At 32.4% G+C, this 24360-nt stretch overlaps 1 protein-coding gene across 1 annotated transcript; it reads left to right on the plus strand.

Annotated features, from left to right (window-relative positions):
• The first annotated feature begins 991 nt into the window (after positions 1 to 991).
• LOC134712771 (uncharacterized) lies at positions 992 to 16030 on the plus strand. The gene is made up of 7 exons (XM_063574624.1): positions 992 to 1348; positions 5377 to 5437; positions 6672 to 6707; positions 8337 to 8417; positions 12208 to 12388; positions 12723 to 12815; positions 13688 to 16030. The coding sequence occupies exons 1-7, from the start codon at positions 1100 to 1102 to the stop codon at positions 13905 to 13907; spliced, it is 921 nt and encodes a 306-aa protein (XP_063430694.1). The 5' UTR covers positions 992 to 1099; the 3' UTR covers positions 13908 to 16030.
• The last annotated feature ends 8330 nt before the right edge of the window (positions 16031 to 24360 follow it).

Consider the following 24360-nt stretch of genomic DNA (forward strand, 5'->3'; position numbering starts at 1 on the left):
TTACATATTTGTATATTTAAAGCTAAGGTATATTTATGGTACATGTTTATTATGAATAATTCGTTCTATTGAAGAATGCAATATTTTTCATTTCCTTTTTTGACTGTCAAAAATGTCAACAAAAAAGGCAAGGCTAAATAGTTATTACTGAAATAAGACCTTGAATCCTTGCAATAAAAAGTAGAGCATTTTGAACATGTTCGTGACCCTCTCGACAATTGATGCCATTTATAATTACATAACTTTGATATTATAACTATCTGTATCAAATATATCTTGTAAGATCTATAAATAAGGTTTAATTCGATAGTAGGTTAACAATAAGGATGTATGTGTATTCGTTCAAAGCACAATCGACTTAAAAGCACTTAAGATATTTAAATTCATTTTGTTATATTAGGTAATATAATAATGAGAATATTACGTATTGTAAGATTTTTCAATTAATTTACATTTCATAACAAATTATATGATTCGCGTTTTTTTCAAAAAAACATTATTTTTTTTAGACACAATAAAAGCAAGATCAGGATTCATTACATAGCATTTTCAATCGTTATTTTAAATGTTCAATTGACAATGAAAATTCTTAAAGATATAAATCCCTCGCCACCTCGCATGCTCTATCAAAATTAGAATTTCATTGTAGGGGAGAAATAAATAGTAACAAACTAAAAACCGTTTACTTAAAGTAAACTCGTACCGACAGACAAATTCTATTATGGTTTTTCAAATATTTTTTTTCCAAAGAAAACTTCGGTTAAAAATCAAATTGTGTGAATGTTGTTTCTTATGAATATCTCTTTGCCATGACAGATGTCTGTAAATATTTGTTAACTTCAATATATGATTGCAATCTCCTTAAATACTCAGATTTTATTTCGTTTTGTCATCCTTTTTATAAATATCTATAGTAAGTGCAAGAGGCATAACTTCAATTTTTAAAACCATAAATCCTCCAGATTTGCTCCGCCTATATAATTTGCATGTCGTTGTCTGGATTTTAAATAAATGTTGATGTTTTTGATCAAGTGTTACCAAAATTGAAATGTAGGAAATTTAGAAAGACGGGAAAATCCCAAATTGATGTTTACCTAAAATGGAGTGCAAAACTGTGCCAAAACGACCGGAAACTCGCATTGACTTGGTTACTGAAGTAGAGAGAAAAACTGGGACGTTGTGCAGCCGTTTTGGTTTGAAATGTTGCTTTGGGATTATGCTGGTTATCGTGCTGATATATTGCTTTTACTTGCATTTAAGCTTTGCAGCTCTTCAGAAACAAATAAAACATTTGCAAATAAAGTCAGAAGATTTTGAGCAGCCTCTGGCTTTGGGAAAGCGACATTTGGTAAGTAATGTTCATTGTGCGCACTAGAGTTTATTTTTTATGATTAAACACACTTGTCAGTTTTGTAACAATAAATAATTGTTAAACCTTGATTTTTTTCCCTGTTTCTTTTTATATCAAAACAATATCCAGCGCTTTATGTTGCGCTTTAAGACAATTTAACGGAACTTCGCAAATAAAAAATGCGTCCATTGTAAATGTACGTTTCTGTAAAATCTCCAAATGTTCCAAAGGCCAATAAATATTGTATTTTTGTCATTCTTTGGACATTTTTTATCTGATAATTTGTTAAAAAGCACGTTACAATATTGCTAGAACCAAAAAGAAAACACAAGATGCCGTTTTACTTAAAATTGCAGTACAAATTGAAATTGGCTTAAACTAAAAGATACAATTTATCTTTTTGCCTTTAATTTTCAACCAGACTTTGAACAGACATACTAACATATGTGCAAATTCATACTAACATATGTGCACATTAGCATTAAAGTTTACCGAAGAAATTCGACTATGTTTTGAAATTGCCTTTCAACGTATTGTTCATAGATCACGAAAATGCTGGACACACGCCTGATTAAATTTGAATATTCATACACAAAAAACTGTGAATTCTTTTAAATTCATTTTAGAGCATGTGATTAAATAAAAAAAAGAAATGGTCTATGGAAAACTTGTTTCCCGTATTATAAAGCAAGTCATGATAGCCGGCTCTTCATTCATATACTAGTATCATAAGTGAAATTCCTTAATGTCTTTTGACTTCTTTGATATTGTGGATGGCAGATCTTATATATTTTCTGTTTATTTTTACTTTCTTTGACTTAGGCTAACCATGCCAAGCTATTCGGTTTTCTTTGCTTTCTCGTCATTGTCATATTTGTATTCCAACTTAAAGTTATATCAAAGTTACTACAGGACTCGTTTTAACTTTACGTTAAACACTATATTCAAAGGGAAGCAAATGTTATAAATATCCTCTTCAGGAATGCATGAGTAGTTACCCATCTATACTGTGGTATGACTGTCGGCGTATATAATACTCAGTCATATATAGTTACCCATCTATACTGTGGTATGACTGTCGGCGTATATAATACTCAGTCATATAAAGTTACCCATCTATACTGTGGTATGACTGTCGGCGTATATAATACTCAATCATATGACAAGATATCAAATACAAAGATGTTGTACAATTGCCAATATGACAATCGACCGTTTTAAAAGTTTTCAAACGAGAAGGTGAATTAATATTTTATCATAAGTAATATTCATGTAATATTTACAAGCTTATCTTTGAGGAAGAAAAACGAAGGTGAACGAAGCAGTTTCCTCCTCCAAATTAACAAAAAGGAATAGTTTCATCATATATCATTAAGTTTGTGTATCGTTTATTCGGACGCCCTAAATTTATAAAGTGTTATCTTTTATTTTTTTTATTATAACTGGGTGGATAATTTGTGTACTGTTTAAACAGAGTGATTTTTCCTAACAGCAGAAAAAATATGAATTATTCTAATTATGCTGATAATGTTTAATTTCTTAGTTAATCTAAGTATACATCTATGTAAAACCTATTATAATTTAAGTCAGTCATACATCACTATAAGAAACCAATGATTTAAAAAAATGTTATTTGGATGGAGAGTTGTCTCATTGGCACTTACACCACATCTTCGTATATCCGGTCATTTATATTCAATATATATGTACAGTGAAAAGATAATATAAAAATACTATATATATACAGTATGAAAAGCGAAGAATCGTCGTGCTTTTCTTCCGTTTGTGAGTAAAATCAATTTTATTTGTTCTCGACAATGTACATATATTGTATTATCATGCTATTTGTTATTCCCATATCAACGTTTATGGGTTTTTTTATTCCAAAACGTAGTATGTTTTTTTTAAAGAACACGAAATGCCTTGTACGTGGGCCTCTAAGAGGTTCCCAAAATGAAGCTTGAAATTATCATTATTCTTAATATTACCGTTTGTTCAACACAGAATCAGAATAAAAGAACACTTTTCTAATGCAAATAAAGAAAATATGTAAAAATAGTTGCTTGATTGCAGGAAAACCCCCAGTAATCTATCAAAAGCAACATATACAAGTTGATTTAACAGAAATCATTACATAAAAAGTTTATTTCCTTTAATCATCTTTGTTCTCAATATTTTCGTGTCGTCTAAAAGTAGAAATAAAATTTAAAAGAGTTTACTGGACTAATATTCGATCAACTGTTAAATTCATGATATTATTTTTTCCTTAATTACAATAGAGGTTGTAAGTTATCATTAACAATTTGTATGTAGGTTCTTAAAAAGCAGTTTGAAAATATATAAAGGAAGATATTGTATGAAAAGTGTACATTTTTTCTTTAATACAATTGTTTTGGTTATACAAGCATCTACAAACTTAGATATGAACCGAAACTAGAATTTAATGAGGTCCATGTGTTCTTTTTGTCGTTTAGCATCACATTTGAGAGGAGCTGCTTAATCTTACGAAGCAGCAAAGTCCAGACATATTCTGTTCTTTTTGTGGGGCCTCTTGTTTGTTTTACTCTCAGTTTCCTGTTTTGTATTGGTTGTTTTAGTGGGGTTCTTGTTGATTTATCGTTTGGTTTCTGTGTTTTTGTTAATAAAATTTGATTTGTTTATGGAGTTCTTGTAGATTAATCTTTTAGTTTCCCGTGTTTTGTGCCGGTAAATGTGTTGTTTTTATTGAGTTCTTGTAGATTTATCTTTTGTGTTTTTTGTGGGGTTCTAACTTCTCTGTCTTTTAGTTTTTTTGTTTTGTGTGGTTTTTTTTTATTTGTCTATTAGTTTTCCGTATTTGTGTTTGTTTTTTTAATAATGTTGTTGTAGGGTTTAGGGTCCGTGTTTTGTTTTTGTTGTTTATCTGTTTTAACTTTCTCTCTGCGTTATGGTTTTGTCTGGGTTTTTTTTTCTTGTTATTTCTGTTGTTGTCTACGTATCTCCTCACCTTTACAACACGTTACATTTTGTACATATTGTTTCTGTTAATTTTCGATATATGTTTTTGAATAAAAATGTCTCTCTGATATCTTTTGCCCCTCTTTTGTCTCTGTCGCCATGTTACGTGTTATTTTGTGCAGAGTTTTGAAATTTAAATGCAAACATTAAAACAATAGAACAAATTTCCGAGAAAAGTTTTCTTTGAAAATAGTTTCTCAATCAAGTGCACGACTGCTGGCTTTATGCTTTATATTACGCTGCAATTTATGGCAAATTTGACACCAACATTTCTTTTGTCGAGAAATACAACAATTTGTATTGTAAATTAGCTATATGGCATTTGATTGAACATAACCGGTCGATCATTCCAGGAATGATTGTACGATAATAAGTCATTTGTTCTAAAAAAAAAACTTTTTATTGCTATTTAGTCATGTTTAATTGTTTAACAGATCGTGATAGTCCCACATGATTTAAAACTTGTTTTTACGTACCCCTTGATCGAAATATAGATATATATGTTTCGAGTCAACTTCCGCATACATGTTTGATCCCGCCACATCGTGTATGTGCCTGTCCCAAGTAAAGAATCGATAATTCAGTGGCTATCGTTTGTTGCTGATTTTCATTTTTGTTTTTCGTTCATTGTTTTGTTCGAAAATCAGACCGGTGAAAATCAGGCTGTTAGTTTTTCTCGTTTTAATTGTTTTGCATTTGTCATTTCGATGCCTTTTATAGTTGGCTATAGCTATACAGTATGGTTTTCGCTCATCGTTGTACTCCGTACGGTGACCTATATACTTGTTAACTTCTATATCATTTGGTCTATAGTGGAGAGTTGTCTCATTGACAATCATACTACATCTTATTTTTTATGTCACCTCGCTGGATACACGTATGTCCTTAGATAGACACTGGTAAGGCTACATGTAGTTGATAACAAACTAGACAACATGTTATGTCGAATCGGTTTAATATTTTCTCGCCCTCCATTTCAGCCAAACAATTCTTCATCGGATATCACATATACTATTGAAATATTTTAGGAAGATCAAGACGTACAATCCAGAAGACCACAACGAAGACATACTAGAAGAAGGAATAGAAGTAGGTTTAATCAAATTCTCATTGATCATTATTTTAAGAAACTTTTCCTATGTTGTTTAAGGTGGTACCCAACACTTTAACTAAAATTAATTTGGCTCGTTTAATTTTCTTTAAATTTTGACAAAGTATTTACTTTGACCCTTTGACAAAAATATAAAAAATTCAAAAGATTTGAACCAACCGTTTTATCAGAAAAATTACACTGGTTATATAGCAGTTTGACAAACACTTATTTTGATCATTGAGAAGCTTAATACTCCTTTTACAACACAATGTAATTAAAACGTTTAGCTGACTTTACGGAGTTATCTCCCTGTAGTGTTAGGTACCACCTTAATTTATGTTTGTTAAACATCTTTTATCATTAATACCTTCAGTACTAAATAATATATAGAAACTGAAATAAGTTTGGTATACACGCCACTAAGACAGCAACCTAATGACACAAAACATGACACATAGAGATCAACATGACACGAAATATTACACAAGACACAATATACATCATACATAGAGATCAACAAAGCACAAAACATCATACACAGAGCTCATCAAGACACAAAACATGACACATAGAGATCAACATGACACAAAACATTACACATAGAGATCAACATGACACAAAACATAACACAAGACACAATACATCAAACATAGAGATCAACAAAACACAAAACATCATACATAGAGATCATCAAGACACAAAATATGACACATAGAGATCAACATGACACTAAACATTACACAAGACACAATACATCAAACATAGAGATCAACAAACACAAAACATGACACATAGAGAAAAGAAGACAACCTAATGACACAAAAAATGACACATAGAGATCATCAAGACACAAAACACAACACATAGAGAACAGAAGACAACCTAATGACACAAAAATGACACATAGAGATCATCAAGACACAAAGCATGACACATAGAGAACAAAAAACAACATAATGACACAAAAAATGACACAAAGACCAACAAGACACAACACATGACACATATATATCAACATAAATATGTTCCACGGGTGAAGTACAATATATTAACTTCTAAATAGGTCCAATGTCAGGAAAAAGAATACGTAAAAGTTTATGCTTTAATCTTTTGTTTATTTTCTACTATGTTATGGGAGCTTTTGTTTACGTAAATCTCGCCTATTCCATTTTTTTAATACTTAGTATGTAAGAGTAAATGTTATTGTTGTTTGTTTTTATTTAATTTTAGGACATGATCTAGATGATTTAGAGGAAAAAATAAAAGGTGAGTTTCAGTCAGGTATTTCAAAAGTGGTCATTTTTAAATTCTATACACACAACCTGAGAAAAAGAAGTTTAACTCCGTATGACACATGAAACAGTTATGATATATATTACCAATCGTTGTTACTTGGTTTAGTGATTTTATTAAAAAGTCTAATGTCCTCTGGAGTCTCAAATGGACGTTTTTGTGTAAATATTTCCTGTGACAACGATTTGGCTTGAAAGACAGCTCTGCGTCGTCTTGATATTGATTGATTCGATCCTGTGGTATCTTTTCCCATAATCGTTAAACATGATTTAGACCCTCTCCACACTATCGTGTATTGTTACTTATTCTTATTACAATAACTTAATCTAAATACTACAACGCAATTAGTTGTTTTTCCAATTCTCTTTAGTGCATGGAGTAAACTCATCATAGATATCAGGCGCGCGTTTCATAAACTAAAGACTCATCAGTGACGCTCGAATAAAAAAAAACACAGTTCAAATAATCTGATAAAGTATGAAGTTGAAGAGCATTGTGGATCAAATTTCTAATATTTCTTCTTCAGACACACATCTGTGGTTGAAACTTCAATTTTGATATGTTCGACCATCTGCATTTTAAAGCATAATGCTATGGAGATAAATTACCAATATGAATTATAACAGATCTTGTACGAATCACAGGTCGATCGGAACTGATGGACCCTTCCCCAAGGCGAAAAATCGTGATTCCACGAACTTTAAAAGTTAAAAGTTCGTGTCACTGAGTCTGAAAATGCCCTCTTGGTGGTTCGACTGAAAATATATCGGTAATATAACAATAAAATACTGCGGTAATTCTATAATTGTCAATGATAAGTTAAGGCAACAGTTGTGTTCTGATGTTCAAATCTCGTCAAACAAATAGGAAGAGACAAATCAGTGTGAAATTTGATACTGAGTTAATTTCGCGAAGAGATGAGCGTGTACGGGTGCTTCGACAGGATACTCGTATCGGATACTCGTATCATGCTATGCATGAAGCACAAGAATTGTCACTCAGTAAACATGTATCAAAGGGGAAAAGGACATTATTAACAATATATATATTAAATGACTATATTGGTATTTAAAGACCCAAGACCCCAAACACATGTCCAATTGAGTTTGAATCACCGACGACATCTTATTGCTACAAAAATGGGAAGTTGATTATTGAAAAGTTTGTAGTCGTCATCAATATCGAATAAGATATCAAGATATCAAGATATATGAAGCAAACACTTCTTCAGTAGTACCCTTAGTCTCACGTTCACTTTGATACATGAGATGCAGTTACTCATGGAAATGTAGGTCACCGAATGATAGAACATCGTCAATAAATGTGAAAGTGGAAAAAAAGACTTTTTGAAGGCTCACTGTTAATTATACTTCAAATAAGTACAAAAACAAGACGGCGATTATCATTTAAAAGGGGGAGGAAGTGAACAGTTATGTTTTATGTGTGTTTAAAATTATATTTATTTCTGTAAATAAAAGCCTACTATTGATAATCAGTCTGAAATTGTACATGGCAAACAGGCTATTGTTCTAACAAATATATATATTTTTTAACAATAGAAATGTTTGTATGACGCATATTATAAGTTACTTCTCTTTCTAGATTTGGCAGAGGTGCCACTTGTACACTTAACAGCACCACAGCCAGAAAGTCAACTGATTTCAAGACTTGATCAACACAGAGGTGATATTCTTCTGCAATGTTAACAAACAGGGCCAAAATTAAATTACTAATAAATTATTTTTCTCAGGTTTATATAATTATATATTTTTATTCATCTTGAATTGACCACTCATTTGAATGCACCTATAACATACGTTTTTCACAGCTCTATTTCTGCATCAACATTGTAATTTGTTTTTGGTTTAACCTTATCTGGTTATTGTTTGGAATTCAAAAATGACACCAATAGCGTAGAGCATTTCGATTTCCAAGTATTTAACTGATTATTTTTAAATGACCTTAGAAATGGAATGTCATAATGTGAACTAATGGCATTATTAGTGATAAGATGCACAATTACTCTACCAATTTAATTACGTATATTAGTTATGCAATGCTAGTTTTATTATATTTTTACCTACTTCCATGGGAAACACCTGCCTCGTGTATTAGCAATTGGGAAATAATAAAAATAGTACATTATACCAGAAACTTATTACATTATAATGGAACCTTACCAGAAACGTATTACATTTGAAAAGTACATTACCAGAAACGTATTACATTTGAAAAGTACATTACCAGAAACGTATTACATTAGCATAGTACATTACCAGAAACTTATTACATTAGAATAGTGAATTGCAAGAAACGTATTACATAAGAATAGTATATTACAAGAAACGTATTACATTAGAATAGTATATTACCAGAAACGTATTACATTAGAATAGTACATTACCAGAAACGTATTACAATAGGATTGTACATTGCAAGACGTATTACATTACAATAGTACATTACCAGAAACTTATTACATTACAATAGTGCATTGCAAGAAACGTATTGCATTAGAATAGTATACTACCAGAAAGGTATTACATTAAAAAAGTACATTACCAGAAATGTATTACATCAGAATAGTACATTACCAGAAACGTATTACATTAGAATTGTACATTGCAAGAAACGTATTACATTACAATAGTACATTACCAGAAACGTATACCATTATAATAGTGCATTGCAAAACACGTATCACATTAGAATAGTACATAACCAGACACGTATTATATTAGAATAGTACATTACCAGAAATGTATCACATCAGAATTGTACATTACCAGAAACGTATTACATTAGAATTGTACATTGCAAGACGTATTACATTACAATAGTACATTACCAGAAACATATTACATTAGAATAGTACACTATACCAGAAACTTATTACATTATAATAGAACCTTACCAGAAACGTATTACATTAGAATAGTACATTGCAAGAAACATATTACATTAGAATAATATATTTCCAGAAACGTATTACATAAGAATAGTACATTAACAGAAACGTATTACATTAGAACAGTGCATTGTAAGAAACGTATTACATTAGAATAGTACATTACCAGAAACGTATTACGTTATAAAAGTGCATTGCAAGAAACGTATGACATTAGAATAGTGAAATGTAAAAAACGTATTACATTAGAATAGTGCATTGCAAGAAACGTATGACATTAGAATAGTGAAATGTAAGAAACGTATTACATTAGAATAGTGCATTGCCACAAACGTATTACATTATAATAGTACATTACCAGAAACGTATTAAATAAGCATAGTAAATTATCAGAAACATATTACATTAGAATAGTACCTTACCAGAAACGTATTGTATTTTGAAAAGTACATTGCAAAAAACGTATAACATTAAAAAAAAAAGTAAATTACCAGAAATGTATTACATTAGAATAGTGCATTGCAAGAAACGTAACACATTAGAATAGTGCATTGCAAGTAACGCATAACATTAAAAAAAGTAAATTACCAGAAACGTATTACATTATAATAGTGCATTGCAAGAAACGTATTACATTAGAATAGTACATTACCAGAAACGTATTAGATTAGAAAAGTACATTACCAGAAACGTATTAGATTAGAATAGTACATTACCAGAAACGTATAACATTATAATAGTGCATTGCAAAACACGTATTACATTAGAATAGTGCATTGCAAGAAACGTATTGCATTATAATAGTACATTACCAGAAACGTATTGCATTAGAAAAGTGCATTGCCAGAAACGTATGACATTAGAATAGTACATTACCAGAAACGTATTGCATTAGAAAAGTGCATTGCCAGAAACGTATGACATTAGAATAGTACATTACCAGAAACGTATTAGATTAGAATAGTACATTACCAGAAACGTATTGCAATATAATAGTACATTACCAGAAACGTATTGCATTAGAAAAGTGCATTATAAGAAGCGTATTACATTATAATAGTACATTACCAGAAACGTATTACATTAGAATTGTACATTGCAAGACGTATTACATTAGAATTGTACATTGCAATACATATTACATTAGAATACTGCATTGCAAGAAACGTATCACATTAGAATAGTACATAACCAGACACGTATTACATTAGAATAGTACATTACCAGAAACGTATTGCATTAGAAAAGTGCATTGCCAGAAACGTATGACATTAGAATAGTACATTACCAGAAACGTATTAGATTAGAATAGTACATTACCAGAAACGTATTGCAATATAATAGTACATTACCAGAAACGTATTGCATTAGAAAAGTGCATTATAAGAAGCGTATTACATTATAATAGTACATTACCAGAAACGTATTACATTAGAATTGTACATTGCAAGACGTATTACATTAGAATTGTACATTGCAATACATATTACATTAGAATACTGCATTGCAAGAAACGTATCACATTAGAATAGTACATAACCAGACACGTATTACATTAGAATAGTACATTACCAGAAACGTATTACATTATAAAAGTGCATTGCAAGAAACGTATGACATTAGAATAGTGAAATGTAAGAAACGTATTACATTAGAATAGTATATTGCCACAAACGTATTACATTATAATAGTACATTACCAGAAACGTATTACATAAGAATAGTAAATTATCAGAAACATATTTCATTAGAATAGTACCTTACCAGAAACGTATTATATTTGAAAAGTACATTGCAAAAAACGTATAACATTAAAACAAAGTAAATTACCAGAAATGTATTACATTAGAATAGTGCATTGCAAGAAACGGCACACATTAAAATAATTTATTGCAAGAAACGTATAACATTAAAAAAAGTAAATTACCAGAAACGTATTACATTATAATAGTGCATTGCAAGAAACGTATTACATTAGAATAGTACATTACCAGAAACGTATTAGATTAGGATAGTACAATACCAGAAACGTATAACATTAGAATACTGTATTGCAAGAAACGTATAACATTAGAATAGTGCATTGCAAGAAACGTATTACATTAGAATAGTACATAATCAGACACGTATTACATTAGTATAGTGCATTGCAAGAAACGTATTACATAAGAATAGTGCTGTACATAGCAAGAAACGTATTACATTAGAATATTGCATTACCAGACATGTATTATATTAGAATAGTGCATTGCAAGAAACGTATTACATTACAATAGTACATTGCCAGAAACGTATTACATTAGAATAGTACATTACCAGAAACGTATTTCATTAAAATAGTGCATTGCAAGAAACGTATTACATTAGAATAGTGTATTGCAAGAAACGTATTACATTAGATTAGTACATTACCAGAAACGTATCACATTAGAATAGTTCATTACCTGAAACGTATTACATTTGAATAGTACATTACCAGAAACGTATTACATTAGAATAGTACATTACCAGAAACGTATTACAGAATGATAGTACAATACAACTGTTTTTTATATTTATTTTTAGATGCATGTCTTTACAACCAGAAGTGTTTCCTATGGTCAGAACCACCCAGGGATTTTCCATTGAGTTTTCTATACATTAGACAAGAAAGTAAGATAGTTGGAATAAATATAACTAGAGCAGGATACTACGAAATATACTCTCAGATCAGTGTTGCTGGATTGAAGAATGAGGATAATTTGCCGTAAGACTAAACCTTGCATTTTTAAAGTCGTTATCCATTCACGTATACAGATCTTTCTTTTTTACCCCTTTTCGTTTCTTTGTCAAAAAAAAGTCATAGAAAAATAGAACAATTGGAATCTACTTATTAAATGTCCTTCTTTTGAAGGCAGTTTCACCCTTTAATTGTATCATTAAACAGCTTAGCTGTGCTAAACAAATAGATTAAAATTAATGCAATTCTAATTTATAGTAAATACATTGGTAGAGGCAGTTTACTACTTGAAGTAAAGACATGTATGTTGACATGTAAAAAATATATATTCCTATTGAAATGTTTTATTCAATTTCTTCAGGGTGTATCCTTCGTTTGGCTATGAAACGATCAGAGTACCTAATGGAGAAAGTCCTATAGTCCTGTCTAGAAGTTATATTACACAGGATGAAAGGTAACATCTAAAGCTCTGTCTAGAAGTTACATTACACAGAATGAAAGGTCAGTCGTTTCGCTCTGTCTAGAAGTTGTACTACACAGGATGAAATGTAAAGTCCTGTACTTCTGACTAGATGTTACATTAAAACATGATGAAATGTAACATCATATGGCTTTGAGTCAAATGTCGTGTGGCAATAAAATTGGTATCTCAATTATAAACTATTTTATAAGCTATGCTGTTATAAGATTTTGTATAAAACTCAGACAAGTTGAGGTTTAATTATTTTAAACTTGGAACAGTGAGTTTCTAAATCATTTCTAGTCATTAAAATTGAGAAAGGAAATGGTGAATATACACATGGAAAGAGAAATGATTAATGTTATCCTGTGATTACTATAACAATAAACAGTAAAATCACAAAAATACTGAACTCAGAGGAAAATTCAAAAAGAAAGTCCCCAATCAAATTGCAAAATCAAAAGTTCAAACACATCAAACGAATGGTTAACAACTGTCATATTCCTGACTTGGTACAGGCATTTTCTTATGGAGAAACTGGTTGATTGAACCTTGATTTATAGCTAGCTAAACCTCTCACTTGTATGACGCATCAAATTCCATTATATTGTCAACGATGCGTGAACAAAACAAACAGACACAATAGGTAAACATGTAAAAAAATAGGGGTACAGCAGTCAACATTGTGTAATCATCTTAATTACTTTAAAAACAACAAATGTAACGAAGTAGCACGAAAAGGCATACATCAAATTTAACATCCTCATTTTGCTTATATCATACGATTTTATTTTTCTATGTAAAATCCACCAATAAAGGATGGAAGGTTTTAAGTACTGGTGTAAAACTACATATGTTTCTTGTAGAGGTCAACATTATAGTAACAGTGATGGATCGAACAGCCGCCCAGTAGACACGTTGAATCAAATGGGACACTTTCGTTTGAACTGTAAGGATGTCATTTTGGTACGCCTTGTTGAACAATTAACAGCCGGGAATATACATTTTGCCTCAGATCCTCAAAGGACATATTTTGGTGTAAGACTTGTTCGACCCAAAGGAGTCAAAGACTTTAGCTGTTATTAAACTCATAATGTGTCTGTAGAAATTGTTACATATTTGATGAGGATAATTACTTCTGTTCTTGAGGCAATACATGAGTAAATGTTGATAACCAACCAAACATGGGTTTTTTTCAAGATATTTTTTTAATGAGTTTTAAGGAGTAGGTAAACAAAAACACTTTCCTGGTTATTGTTTATTTTAACAAAACTTTTGTTTACCAGTTTTGTCATCAATTCCCGCTTCTAAAGGGTTTATCTTATGTCATTCATTACAAATTGCAATTTTGACTTCAGAAAGATATCATTACAGGTGTTACGGTTCTGATTTTATTGATATTTTGAATTTGCTAAATATTTGTACACCTCCTTTATCTTATGTATAAAATTACAAAACTTATGTTTAGTTAATGCCAATATTGACCCTTTTTGATATTTCATATATAGTGCTAATATGTAAAACTTTTTCATGCTGTAATTATTAACCGGGCCGCCATTAAGATATAGTTCACAGTTAATTATGTAAAAACAAAACAAAAACAGTTTGTTTGGACATGATGAAAATTAACTGTTAATATTTGTATGTCTTCCTTAAGATGCTGCTATAAAATTATGTAAGGGTCTATAAGAAACACAGGAAATGAAATTTTATAAACGTGAAGCCAATACTATTTCTTTATATTTTTGGGTCAATTTTTATACCCTCATCACCATACTTTTTATACTCATTGTGATATTCATAAAGAAATTATCCTTTTTAACAAAATATCAGTGTCTATCAATTTTCTAATGTATATTTGGTTATGGTATTGTGTTTTTATCGTAGTTAATATTGATAAAACTTGCAATGATATACTATGACATGTAATTTATGTAATGTTATCACTTCATTTTAAAAAGATTAATTCTACTACTGAATCGAGTTTGGATACCATATTTCTCAATCAGTTTCATATGCGAGGCTTAACGAGAGTTTAAGGATAAAAACAATATATGTACATTGTTCGAAAATATAAGATTTATTTTTAATTCCTACAAAACCGGAACAAAGCTCGATGAGCCTCGCTTTTCGTCCTGTTTCAAAAGCTCATGCAAATAAGTTTTGTATTTTCCGACAATATATATATATTGTATATAAAACGACTAAACTATTATAATGAAATTCAACTAATCAGTAAGAGTTATATTTTTGATTTTGTTAATTGTGATTAGTAAAAAGTAAAATCACAAAAATACTGAACTCAAAGGAAAATCAATTCGGAAAGTCCATAATCAAATGGCCAAATCAAATAACAAAACGCATCAAAAACGAATGGACAAGAACTGTCATATTCCTGACTTGGTACAGGCATTTTCAAGTGTAGAAAATGGTGGATTAAACCTGGTTCTATAGCGCTAACCCTCTCACTTTAATAACAGTCTCATCAAATTCCGTTATATTTACATGATGCGTTAAATAAACAGTCACAATTAATAAAATAGTAAAAATATGTGTCAATTTTCAAAAAATAGATGTTCTGGTTTTTTTTTAAGTAAGATTTGAAGTTTCAAAATACATTATTCTCATGCCCATTTACAAGGAGCAAGCGGTTTCTCAATTTGATTGGCTACTATGTCCATGACAACATCGTATATAGCCGGTCATATATGATGTTATAGTGATGCAAACATCATGTTTTTATGATTCGATCCTCATAGCGTATTTTTTTCATATCAGAAATATTACAGCAGGGTTTGAGGGAAAATAAGTTGCACTGTTTGGATTTGTTTTTGTTGTTTATATCTTATATTGTGTTTGTATATTTCAAACTTAATAAATGGCAAAGTGAACACAAGGGAAAATGGCAAGTCAAGTATTTTGTTATCTTGTTTAAAGATTGTGTATATATTTATTAATATTATTGTATTATTTGTTTTAATTGTTGATGTTTTACTAATTTGATTGTCTCATTCTTTATCTTAGAACATAATCACGTGTTTAATGAGCCGGTTGATAATTGGAGACACGAGGGACAAACCAATACTTTGACATTTTGGAAACTGTCGAAGGACATTTAGTAATCAGCCAATTATCACGTTAACTGTTTTTTATGACGGGTATTTTTAACTTTTTTATTTCTATAAATAAAAGTACAGCAATATGATGAATATGTGTTAATAGTTCAATTTAATTGGATAGATTTAAGATTTTATCGCGGCTTCATTTTATGCTAATAACAATAAATACTGTTACATGTATCTAAACATGTATCTAACCATGCATCTATGTACAAAGAAGAGTGTGGTCACACACAAAATATTTGCGACGATAAAAACTGTCAATTAAAATGAAATGAAAAAAAAACCAACCTAAGGAGAAAAGACCAAAGTAAGCAGAAAATACCGACGGGATAGTCAAACTCACAAGTCGATAACAAACTGACAACGCCATGGCTAAAGAGAGAAAAACAATCAAACAACAGTCCACAAAATACCACATAGAAAATAGGCTAAACAAAACATACCCCACCAAAGCCTGGGTATAGTCTCAGTTGCTCTAGACAAAACATACCCCACCAAAGTCTGGGTATAGTCTCAGTTGCTATAGACAAAACATACCCCACCAAAGCCTGGGTATGATCTCAGTTGCTCTAGACAAAACATACCCCACCAAAGCCAGGGTATGATCTTAGTTGCTCTAAACAAATCATACCCCACCAAAGCCTGGGTATAGTCTCAGTTGCTCTAGACAAAACATACCCCACCAAAGCCAGGGTATGATCTTAGTTGCTCTAAACAAAACATACCCCACCAAAGCCAGAGTATGATTTCAGTTGCTCTAGACAAAACATACCCCACCAAAGCCAGAGTATGATTTCAGTTGCTCTAGACAAAACATACTCCACCAAAGCCAGGGTATGATCTCAGTTGCTCTAGACAAAACATACCCCCACCAATGTCTGGGTATGATCTCAGTACTTCTAAAAAAAACATACCCCACCAAAGCCTGGGTATGATCTCAATAGACTAAACGAAAAATACATCACCAAAGCCTTGATATGATTTCAGTTGCTCTAGAAATAAAACATACCCCACCAAAGACTGGGTACGACATCAGTTGCTCTAGAAATAAAACCAGATACTGCTGCACAAGTCTAATTCGTTAGGTCACATTTGGTGCAAAGGGGTTGACAATTGGATATATCCGCCGAATCCGTGAAACAGATATTCAAAATCGATCAATCAAATCGTGATGGTGTCTGTAAAATTTACAAAGGTATGCTTTCTACTTGGAACTCTTGGTTTGATAGCTTTCTTGTGAGCAGCAACCCTCTATTAGGGAAATCAAACATTTAGATTATATATCAGTTCTAGAAAAGGTGTTATTCGAATCAAAGTGACTGTTTAAGAAAGTAAGATTTATCCCTGACCGAGACAAGATGCTTGTATCTACGTTGGACATTTGTTTTATGAAACAAATAAAGACCAACGCTCTCAATGTTTCTGTTAGTTCGGAATATGGAATAGTTGTGTAAAAGTATAGAAAAATAAAATGTTGTATTGCTCTATTTTCTTTGATTGCTCTAAAATATCTTTGGTTTTTTTATTATCCACATCTTGTGCACGCCACCTCTGGAACACATGTAGGTAGTTTCACATGAATTTTGAAGCCCGGCCATGACATCTGATATAATTGATGTTGATAATTTAGAAAGAAGTTTTGTGGGGCAAATTGAAGACCCTGCAATATAACATTGTTTGTAATGACCCTTATGTAGAATACGTATCTAATGCAGTGTAGGAAGATCCAATCATCTTTGGTTGAAATTCGAAAGGAACATAGAACAGACCTGTGCTTATTACAGGATCTCCTCCTTGGTATGTGTTGTTAGAGTATATGTTTCCAAGAGAATTGTCAAAACGTAATTCATTTTACAAGCAGTTTATGCAATGTCATGTACAAACAAAAACGATGTTTTTTGGGGCTTATCTTCTTTCTCAAGTTTAACCCATTGTCTGGCATAATCCTCAATATTTAGGAAGTTGTTTTTTCTAATTGATGGCTCTCACGATATATTGGGCCTTTGGATAACACATTTCGAAGTGTTATTTGACAATGTTTCGGTATCTGGTAGTAATGAGGACAACCGGGTGGAACTACAACTTGTGCAATCAGAAGGTTTGAACATAAAGTTGTCAATACTGAGATCCTGCAACACTTAACTGTATTCAAATTTTTAGTGGCAATTGCTATAAGTATTGGAATTGATAGGTATATACTGACCTTAAGATAGATAGGTATATTACGGATTACAAATGTGTCGAGGTTTGTGATTGGATAACAACACAGAGATGTCAGTATATATGCAGGAAACTGCCGGGATGTATACGACGTTTTTATCCCCAATTGGAACCTCAAAAGCGTCACCATAACACCGGTTACTATGTGACGTAGTCAAAAGCTGTCAGACTGTCAGAGGCTCACAGAGGGAAAATAATTACGTGCTTCAGTCATTAATACATTTTTGATACAAAATCACTCAATTTACGCTTTTAATACTTAAATTTAATGTTAAAAGTGTTATTATAAATTATTACATACACGATAAAATTATGTTCACAGCAAATTAGAAACTCCTTCACGTATTCCGAACATATCAGGTTGGGTTTCCAGCTTATATATATATGTGTTGTCGCCTTCGGCTTAGGGGATATAAACTCTAAGCCGGGAATGTCACATTCTAATGCATTTTGGATGTAACAATTTTTTTCATTGGCTAACAGTTGCCGTCAAATCCACAGTTGACCAGGCGTAACTAAGGAGAGACCAGCCATTTTGAATTGATGAATCAACAAATGTTCGATTACTACTATATAATCAAAAATAAAACAACACCTACCTCGAATTTGCCGTTTTAATGTAATTTTATCCAAATTTGAAGCGTACAGGTAACGAAATACCCTCCAGTTTGTAAGTTTTCGTTTGTATGACGTCACGGTTAGCCATGACGTCTTTGTGCCAAAATTATTCATAAAGTTTCGCGGATTTTTTTTTATTTGACAAATTTAGACATTTTTTCAAGTTTTATCGTATTTTATCTGTTTGTAATGCATTAGAATCGGAATAACAGTACTGTAGTTGAAGAGTTGCCACCGTCAATTTTGATTTGACGGTCGCAAATCTCCGTTTTACTGTCTCCGCTACGCGTCGCCAGTAAAACTGCATTTGCGACCGTCAAATCTACAATTGACGGTGGCAACTCTTCAACTACAGTACTGTTATTCCTTAAGTATATACCCTGTCTGAGACCTGAATAACATATAATGTTCAAGTGAACTGATGAAAGATATTGCTCAGGTTGATCTCATAGAGACCTTTCTTGGAAAGAAAACTCATTTTAGAAGGAATCTTTTCTCCTTTTCATTATTCTTCAAAAAGACAAAGTCTAATGATGTCCAAAAACGGAACAAGTAAAAAACAACCACCACATTCTCTACTTGGTACAGATATTTTCTGAATTAAAATGGTGGACTAAGCTTGGATTAATATCTAGCTAACATTCCCACTTGTCTGAGTCACAAGCTCTTGAAAATCATATGAGTTGAGAAATGTATGGTCTATACGTGGGTGAAGTTGTTTCGTTGCTGATAAGGTGCGAGAATTTAGAACTTCAAAAATTAAATCGTGACAGTTGTCATTAATGCTGGTAATGAGATGGCCGTTGTTGTCATACCAGCTAAAATGTCTCAAACTGATGCTGGAGAAGGTGTATCGGTGGTTTCTTTTATAGTTAGGTTATTGTTTGTTAATATTATTATTATTCTATATTAATTGGATCCAATCAGAACAGTTTCGATAGTTAAGGAGAAAAATAATATATTATCAAAATATACCTGTACGTGAAATAAACAAGTGTCTAAAGAAACTCTCACTAATCTGTAAATAAGAAAAGGTCGGCAGGAAAGGTGAATAGTTTGTTCCCATATGAATGCCGATAACACAAATCGAAAGGTTTTACAGGGATGTATTTCTGAAAATGAACGACATTTGTATTCTTCCAGAAGTTCTTTTGAGTGCTCTTCAAACTTTATATTTGTTTGGCTTTTCAACTGTTTTGATCTGAGCATCACTGATGAGTCTTATGTAGACGAAACGCGCGTCTGGCGTATTAAATTATAATCCTGGTACCTTTGATAACTATTTACACCACTGGGTCGATGCCACTGCCGGTGGACGTTTCGTCCCCGAGGCTATCACCAGTCCAGTAGTCAGCACTATTGTGTTGACATGAAAATCAATTATATGGTCATTTTTATAAATTTCCTGTTTATAAAACTTTGAATTTCACTGATGAGTCTTATGTAGACGAAACGCGCGTCTGGCGTATTAAATTATAATCCTGGTACCTTTGATAACTAATTGGAATCTACATACGGTTAATGCCACTACTCGAGTAAACATTGTCACAGTTTTTCTGAAATCCCTCTTTTACTACGGCCAAACTTTTTATTAATTTAACGGACATTTTTTTGGTAGAACAAACAGATGAGACGTCAATTTACATTTGTTAGTACGAATCCTTGTGAAGTTTAGCTATACTTTTTGGACCTTTAGGATTATTAGCTCTTCATCTTTTATGTAAGCTTTGCATTTTAAAATATTTTGGCCACGAGCATCACTGAAGAGACATGTATTGTCGAAATGCGCATCTGGTGCAAGAAAATTGGTACCGTTAATTTAATTAGGTATCCAATTCAAACAAGATCAGTCCTCAGATTTGTTTTTCATTGCAATTAGACCATGATCTCATCTTTATCAAAGTGATTTTCTTGTAATTGAAATTACCAAAGTGACCATGTATTCCAAATTCTTTGAAAAGCTACTCGTATTAACATTCAAAAACAACATGGTTTGAAACTTTGTCCACAGAACAAAAACATATTTGTCGTGAAAAGACTTCAGACATTTCACAGTCTCTTTGTATTTGAATACGAAAATTAATTTGACACAATTTTTCAACTACATTAATTGCTTAAACCCATCCTAGCAGAGTGTCTTGTTCAATCCTTTCTCGTTTTCTTTGGCGTAAAACAGACATTATGCATAATACAAAATGTCTACGACTAAATGAAGTTAATGAGCGGCACTGCAAAAAGAGAGCTATTTGGATAGGGACAGACATTATCCTTTTCAGTCGTTGAGAATTGTGAGACATATTCATGAGGCAATCCAGTTCTGACAGGGTGTGACTGTAGATAAATAGACGTGTCGTTCGATAGGGTCTTACTCACGAAAAACTTTACCCACGATGTAAGGCTAACACCACCATGAATACATGTCGAGTAAGGCTAACACCACCATGAATACATGTCGAGTAAGGCTAACACCACCATGAATACATGTCGAGTAAGGCTAACACCACCATGAATACATGTCGAGTAAGGCTAACACCACCTTGATTACATGTGGAGTAAGGCTAACACCACCATGAATACATGTCGAGTAAAGCTAACACCACCATGAATACATGTCGAGTAAGGCTAACACCACCATGAATACATGTCGAGTAAGGCTAACACCACCATGAATACATGTCGAGTAAGGCTAACATCACCATGAATACATGTGGAGTAAGGCTAACACCACCATGAATACATGTCGAGTAAGGTTAACACCACCATCAATACATAACGAGTAAGGCTAACACCACCATCAATACATGTGAGTAAGGCTAACACCACCATGAATACATGTCGAGTAAGGCTAACACCACCATGAATACATGTCGAGTAAGGCTAACACCACCTTGATTACATGTGGAGTAAGGCTAACACCACCATGAATACATGTCGAGTAAGGCTAACACCACCATGAATACATGTCGAGTAAGGCTAACATCACCATGAATACATGTGGAGTAAGGCTAACACCACCATGAATACATGTCGAGTAAGGTTAACACCACCATCAATACATAACGAGTAAGGCTAACACCACCATCAATACATGTCGAGTAAGGCTAACATCACCATGAATACATGTGGAGTAAGGCTAACACCACCATGAATACATGTCGAGTAAGGCTAACACCACCATGAATACATGTCGTGTAAGGCTAACACCACCATGAATACATGTCGAGTAAGGCTAACACCACCATGAATACATTCGAGTAAGGCTAACACCACCTTGATTACATGTGGAGTAAGGCTAACACCACCATGAATACATGTCGAGTAAAGCTAACACCACCATGAATACATGTCGAGTAAGGCTAACACCACCATGAATACATGTCGAGTAAGGCTAACACCACCTTGATTACATGTGGAGTAAGGCTAACACCACCATGAATACATGTCGAGTAAGGCTAACACCACCTTGATTACATGTGGAGTAAGGCTAACACCACCATGAATACATGTCGAGTAAGGTTAACACCACCATCAATACATAACGAGTAAGGCTAACACCACCATCAATACATGTCGAGTAAGGCTAACATCACCATGAATACATGTGGAGTAAGGCTAACACCACCATGAATACATGTCGAGTAAGGCTAACACCACCATGAATACATGTCGTGTAAGGCTAACATCACCATGAATACATGTGGAGTAAGGCTAACACCACCATGAATACATGTCGAGTAAGGCTAACACCACCATGAATACATGTCGTGTAAGGCTAACACCACCATGAATACATGTCGAGTAAGGCTAACACCACCATGAATACATGTCGAGTAAGGCTAACACCACCTTGATTACATGTGGAGTAAGGCTAACACCACCATGAATACATGTCGAGTAAAGCTAACACCACCATGAATACATGTCGAGTAAGGCTAACACCACCATGAATACATGTCGAGTAAGGCTAACACCACCTTGATTACATGTGGAGTAAGGCTAACACCACCATGAATACATGTCGAGTAAGGCTAACACCACCATGAATACATGTGGAGTAAGGCTAACACCACCATGAATACATGTCGAGTAAGGTTAACACCACCATCAATACATAACGAGTAAGGCTAACACCACCATCAATACATGTCGAGTAAGGCTAACATCACCATGAATACATGTGGAGTAAGGCTAACACCACCATGAATACATGTCGAGTAAGGCTAACACCACCATGAATACATGTCGTGTAAGGCTAACATCACCATGAATACATGTGGAGTAAGGCTAACACCACCATGAATACATGTCGAGTAAGGCTAACACCACCAGGAATACATGTCGAGTAAGGCTAACACCACCATGAATACATGTCGAAATATAAACATAAAGGAATCATTTATATACGTGGGAAAAAAACAAAAGAAAATAACAAAATATGATAGCCGTATTTAAATGTATATACTATCTGAAAATATAATAACATTCGACATTCAATCTATCGAGGCGTGGATCAGTTTGTAAATAAACTGATGCAGTTACTTAATTAAATTATATCAGTGCATAAGAATGTTACTTTAGAAAAATAATGAGTGTCATAAAAATACATAGATGTTATATTTTATATATTCACGCAGTATTTCGCTAAACAAATTTGCTTCATCAGGGGTGTTCAGCCAACCGGGTAAAAAATCAGAGGCTGTTAATTTTCCTATGAAAAATATACCGCTTATTGTACATAGCAATTCTTAAATCAAAATAAATAGTTGTTTTAGTTAAATAGGAAGAAGTTCGGGATTTCTTCCTTTGGTTTTTGGTAAAACTGGTTTTCATCTCTCTCATTTAAAATATAACGTGTTAAAGCTACATTCTGAGGCATTTGTACATAACATAAAATCGCTGAAAAAAGGAAACCGGAAAATTCGTTAAATATCTATTTGTATCATCATAAGCATGATTGTAAAAGGAAACTGACAAACATGGCATTGCTAGAATTTAGTATGGGAGACACAAAAAATTGATTTTAATCTTTAAATTCCTTAAAATAGGAAATAGGAAAATTCGTTGAATGCATATCTATTTGGAACATCAAAACCAATATTGGAAAAGGAAACTTGAAAAATAATGAAAAGAAATTTCGTATTATGAGAAAAAAACTAAAAGATTTTTATCAGAAAAAATCTCTGAAAACAGGAAATCAGAAATTATAACAAATTTTAACCTACTTCCAAATTTTTCGTCAATACATTGGGTGTATTTACAAAATTGTGAACTCAGTAAGTAAAAATATTCAAAATCTCCCCTGATATCTTTGTCAAAAGCTCCCTTATAAAACAAACAATCCAAAACCTGAAATATTAAATAAAGGTATCTATTTATGAAAATGCAGCTGATCGCTATGTTTTAATCTATTTTTTGATTTTCTATTGGTATCAATTTAAATCAAATAGATAAAATTTAACATACTAGACCTGAAAAGCTGTTTCCGGAAAGGAAATAACATTATAAGTTTGCATGTACAATTTAAAACCCATTCGTGTGTGAATAATCTGCGAAACATGAAGACTTTTATGACTTACATA

Source organism: Mytilus trossulus, chromosome 3 (genome assembly GCF_036588685.1).
Source record: "Mytilus trossulus isolate FHL-02 chromosome 3, PNRI_Mtr1.1.1.hap1, whole genome shotgun sequence".
Classification (NCBI taxonomy): domain Eukaryota; kingdom Metazoa; phylum Mollusca; class Bivalvia; order Mytilida; family Mytilidae; genus Mytilus; species Mytilus trossulus.

What these genes read in the sequence shown, in the direction of transcription:
- LOC134712771 (XM_063574624.1), top strand. Translation starts at nt 1,100, where the DNA reads ATGGAGTGCAAAACTGTGCCAAAACGACCGGAAACTCGCATTGACTTG. An exon ending in TACTAGAAGAAGGAATAGAA is followed by an intron (nt 5,438 to 6,671) that starts GTAGGTTTAATC and finishes ATTTAATTTTAG; the next exon opens with GACATGATCTAGATGATTTA. An exon ending in AAGACTTGATCAACACAGAG is followed by an intron (nt 8,418 to 12,207) that starts GTGATATTCTTC and finishes ATTTATTTTTAG; the next exon opens with ATGCATGTCTTTACAACCAG.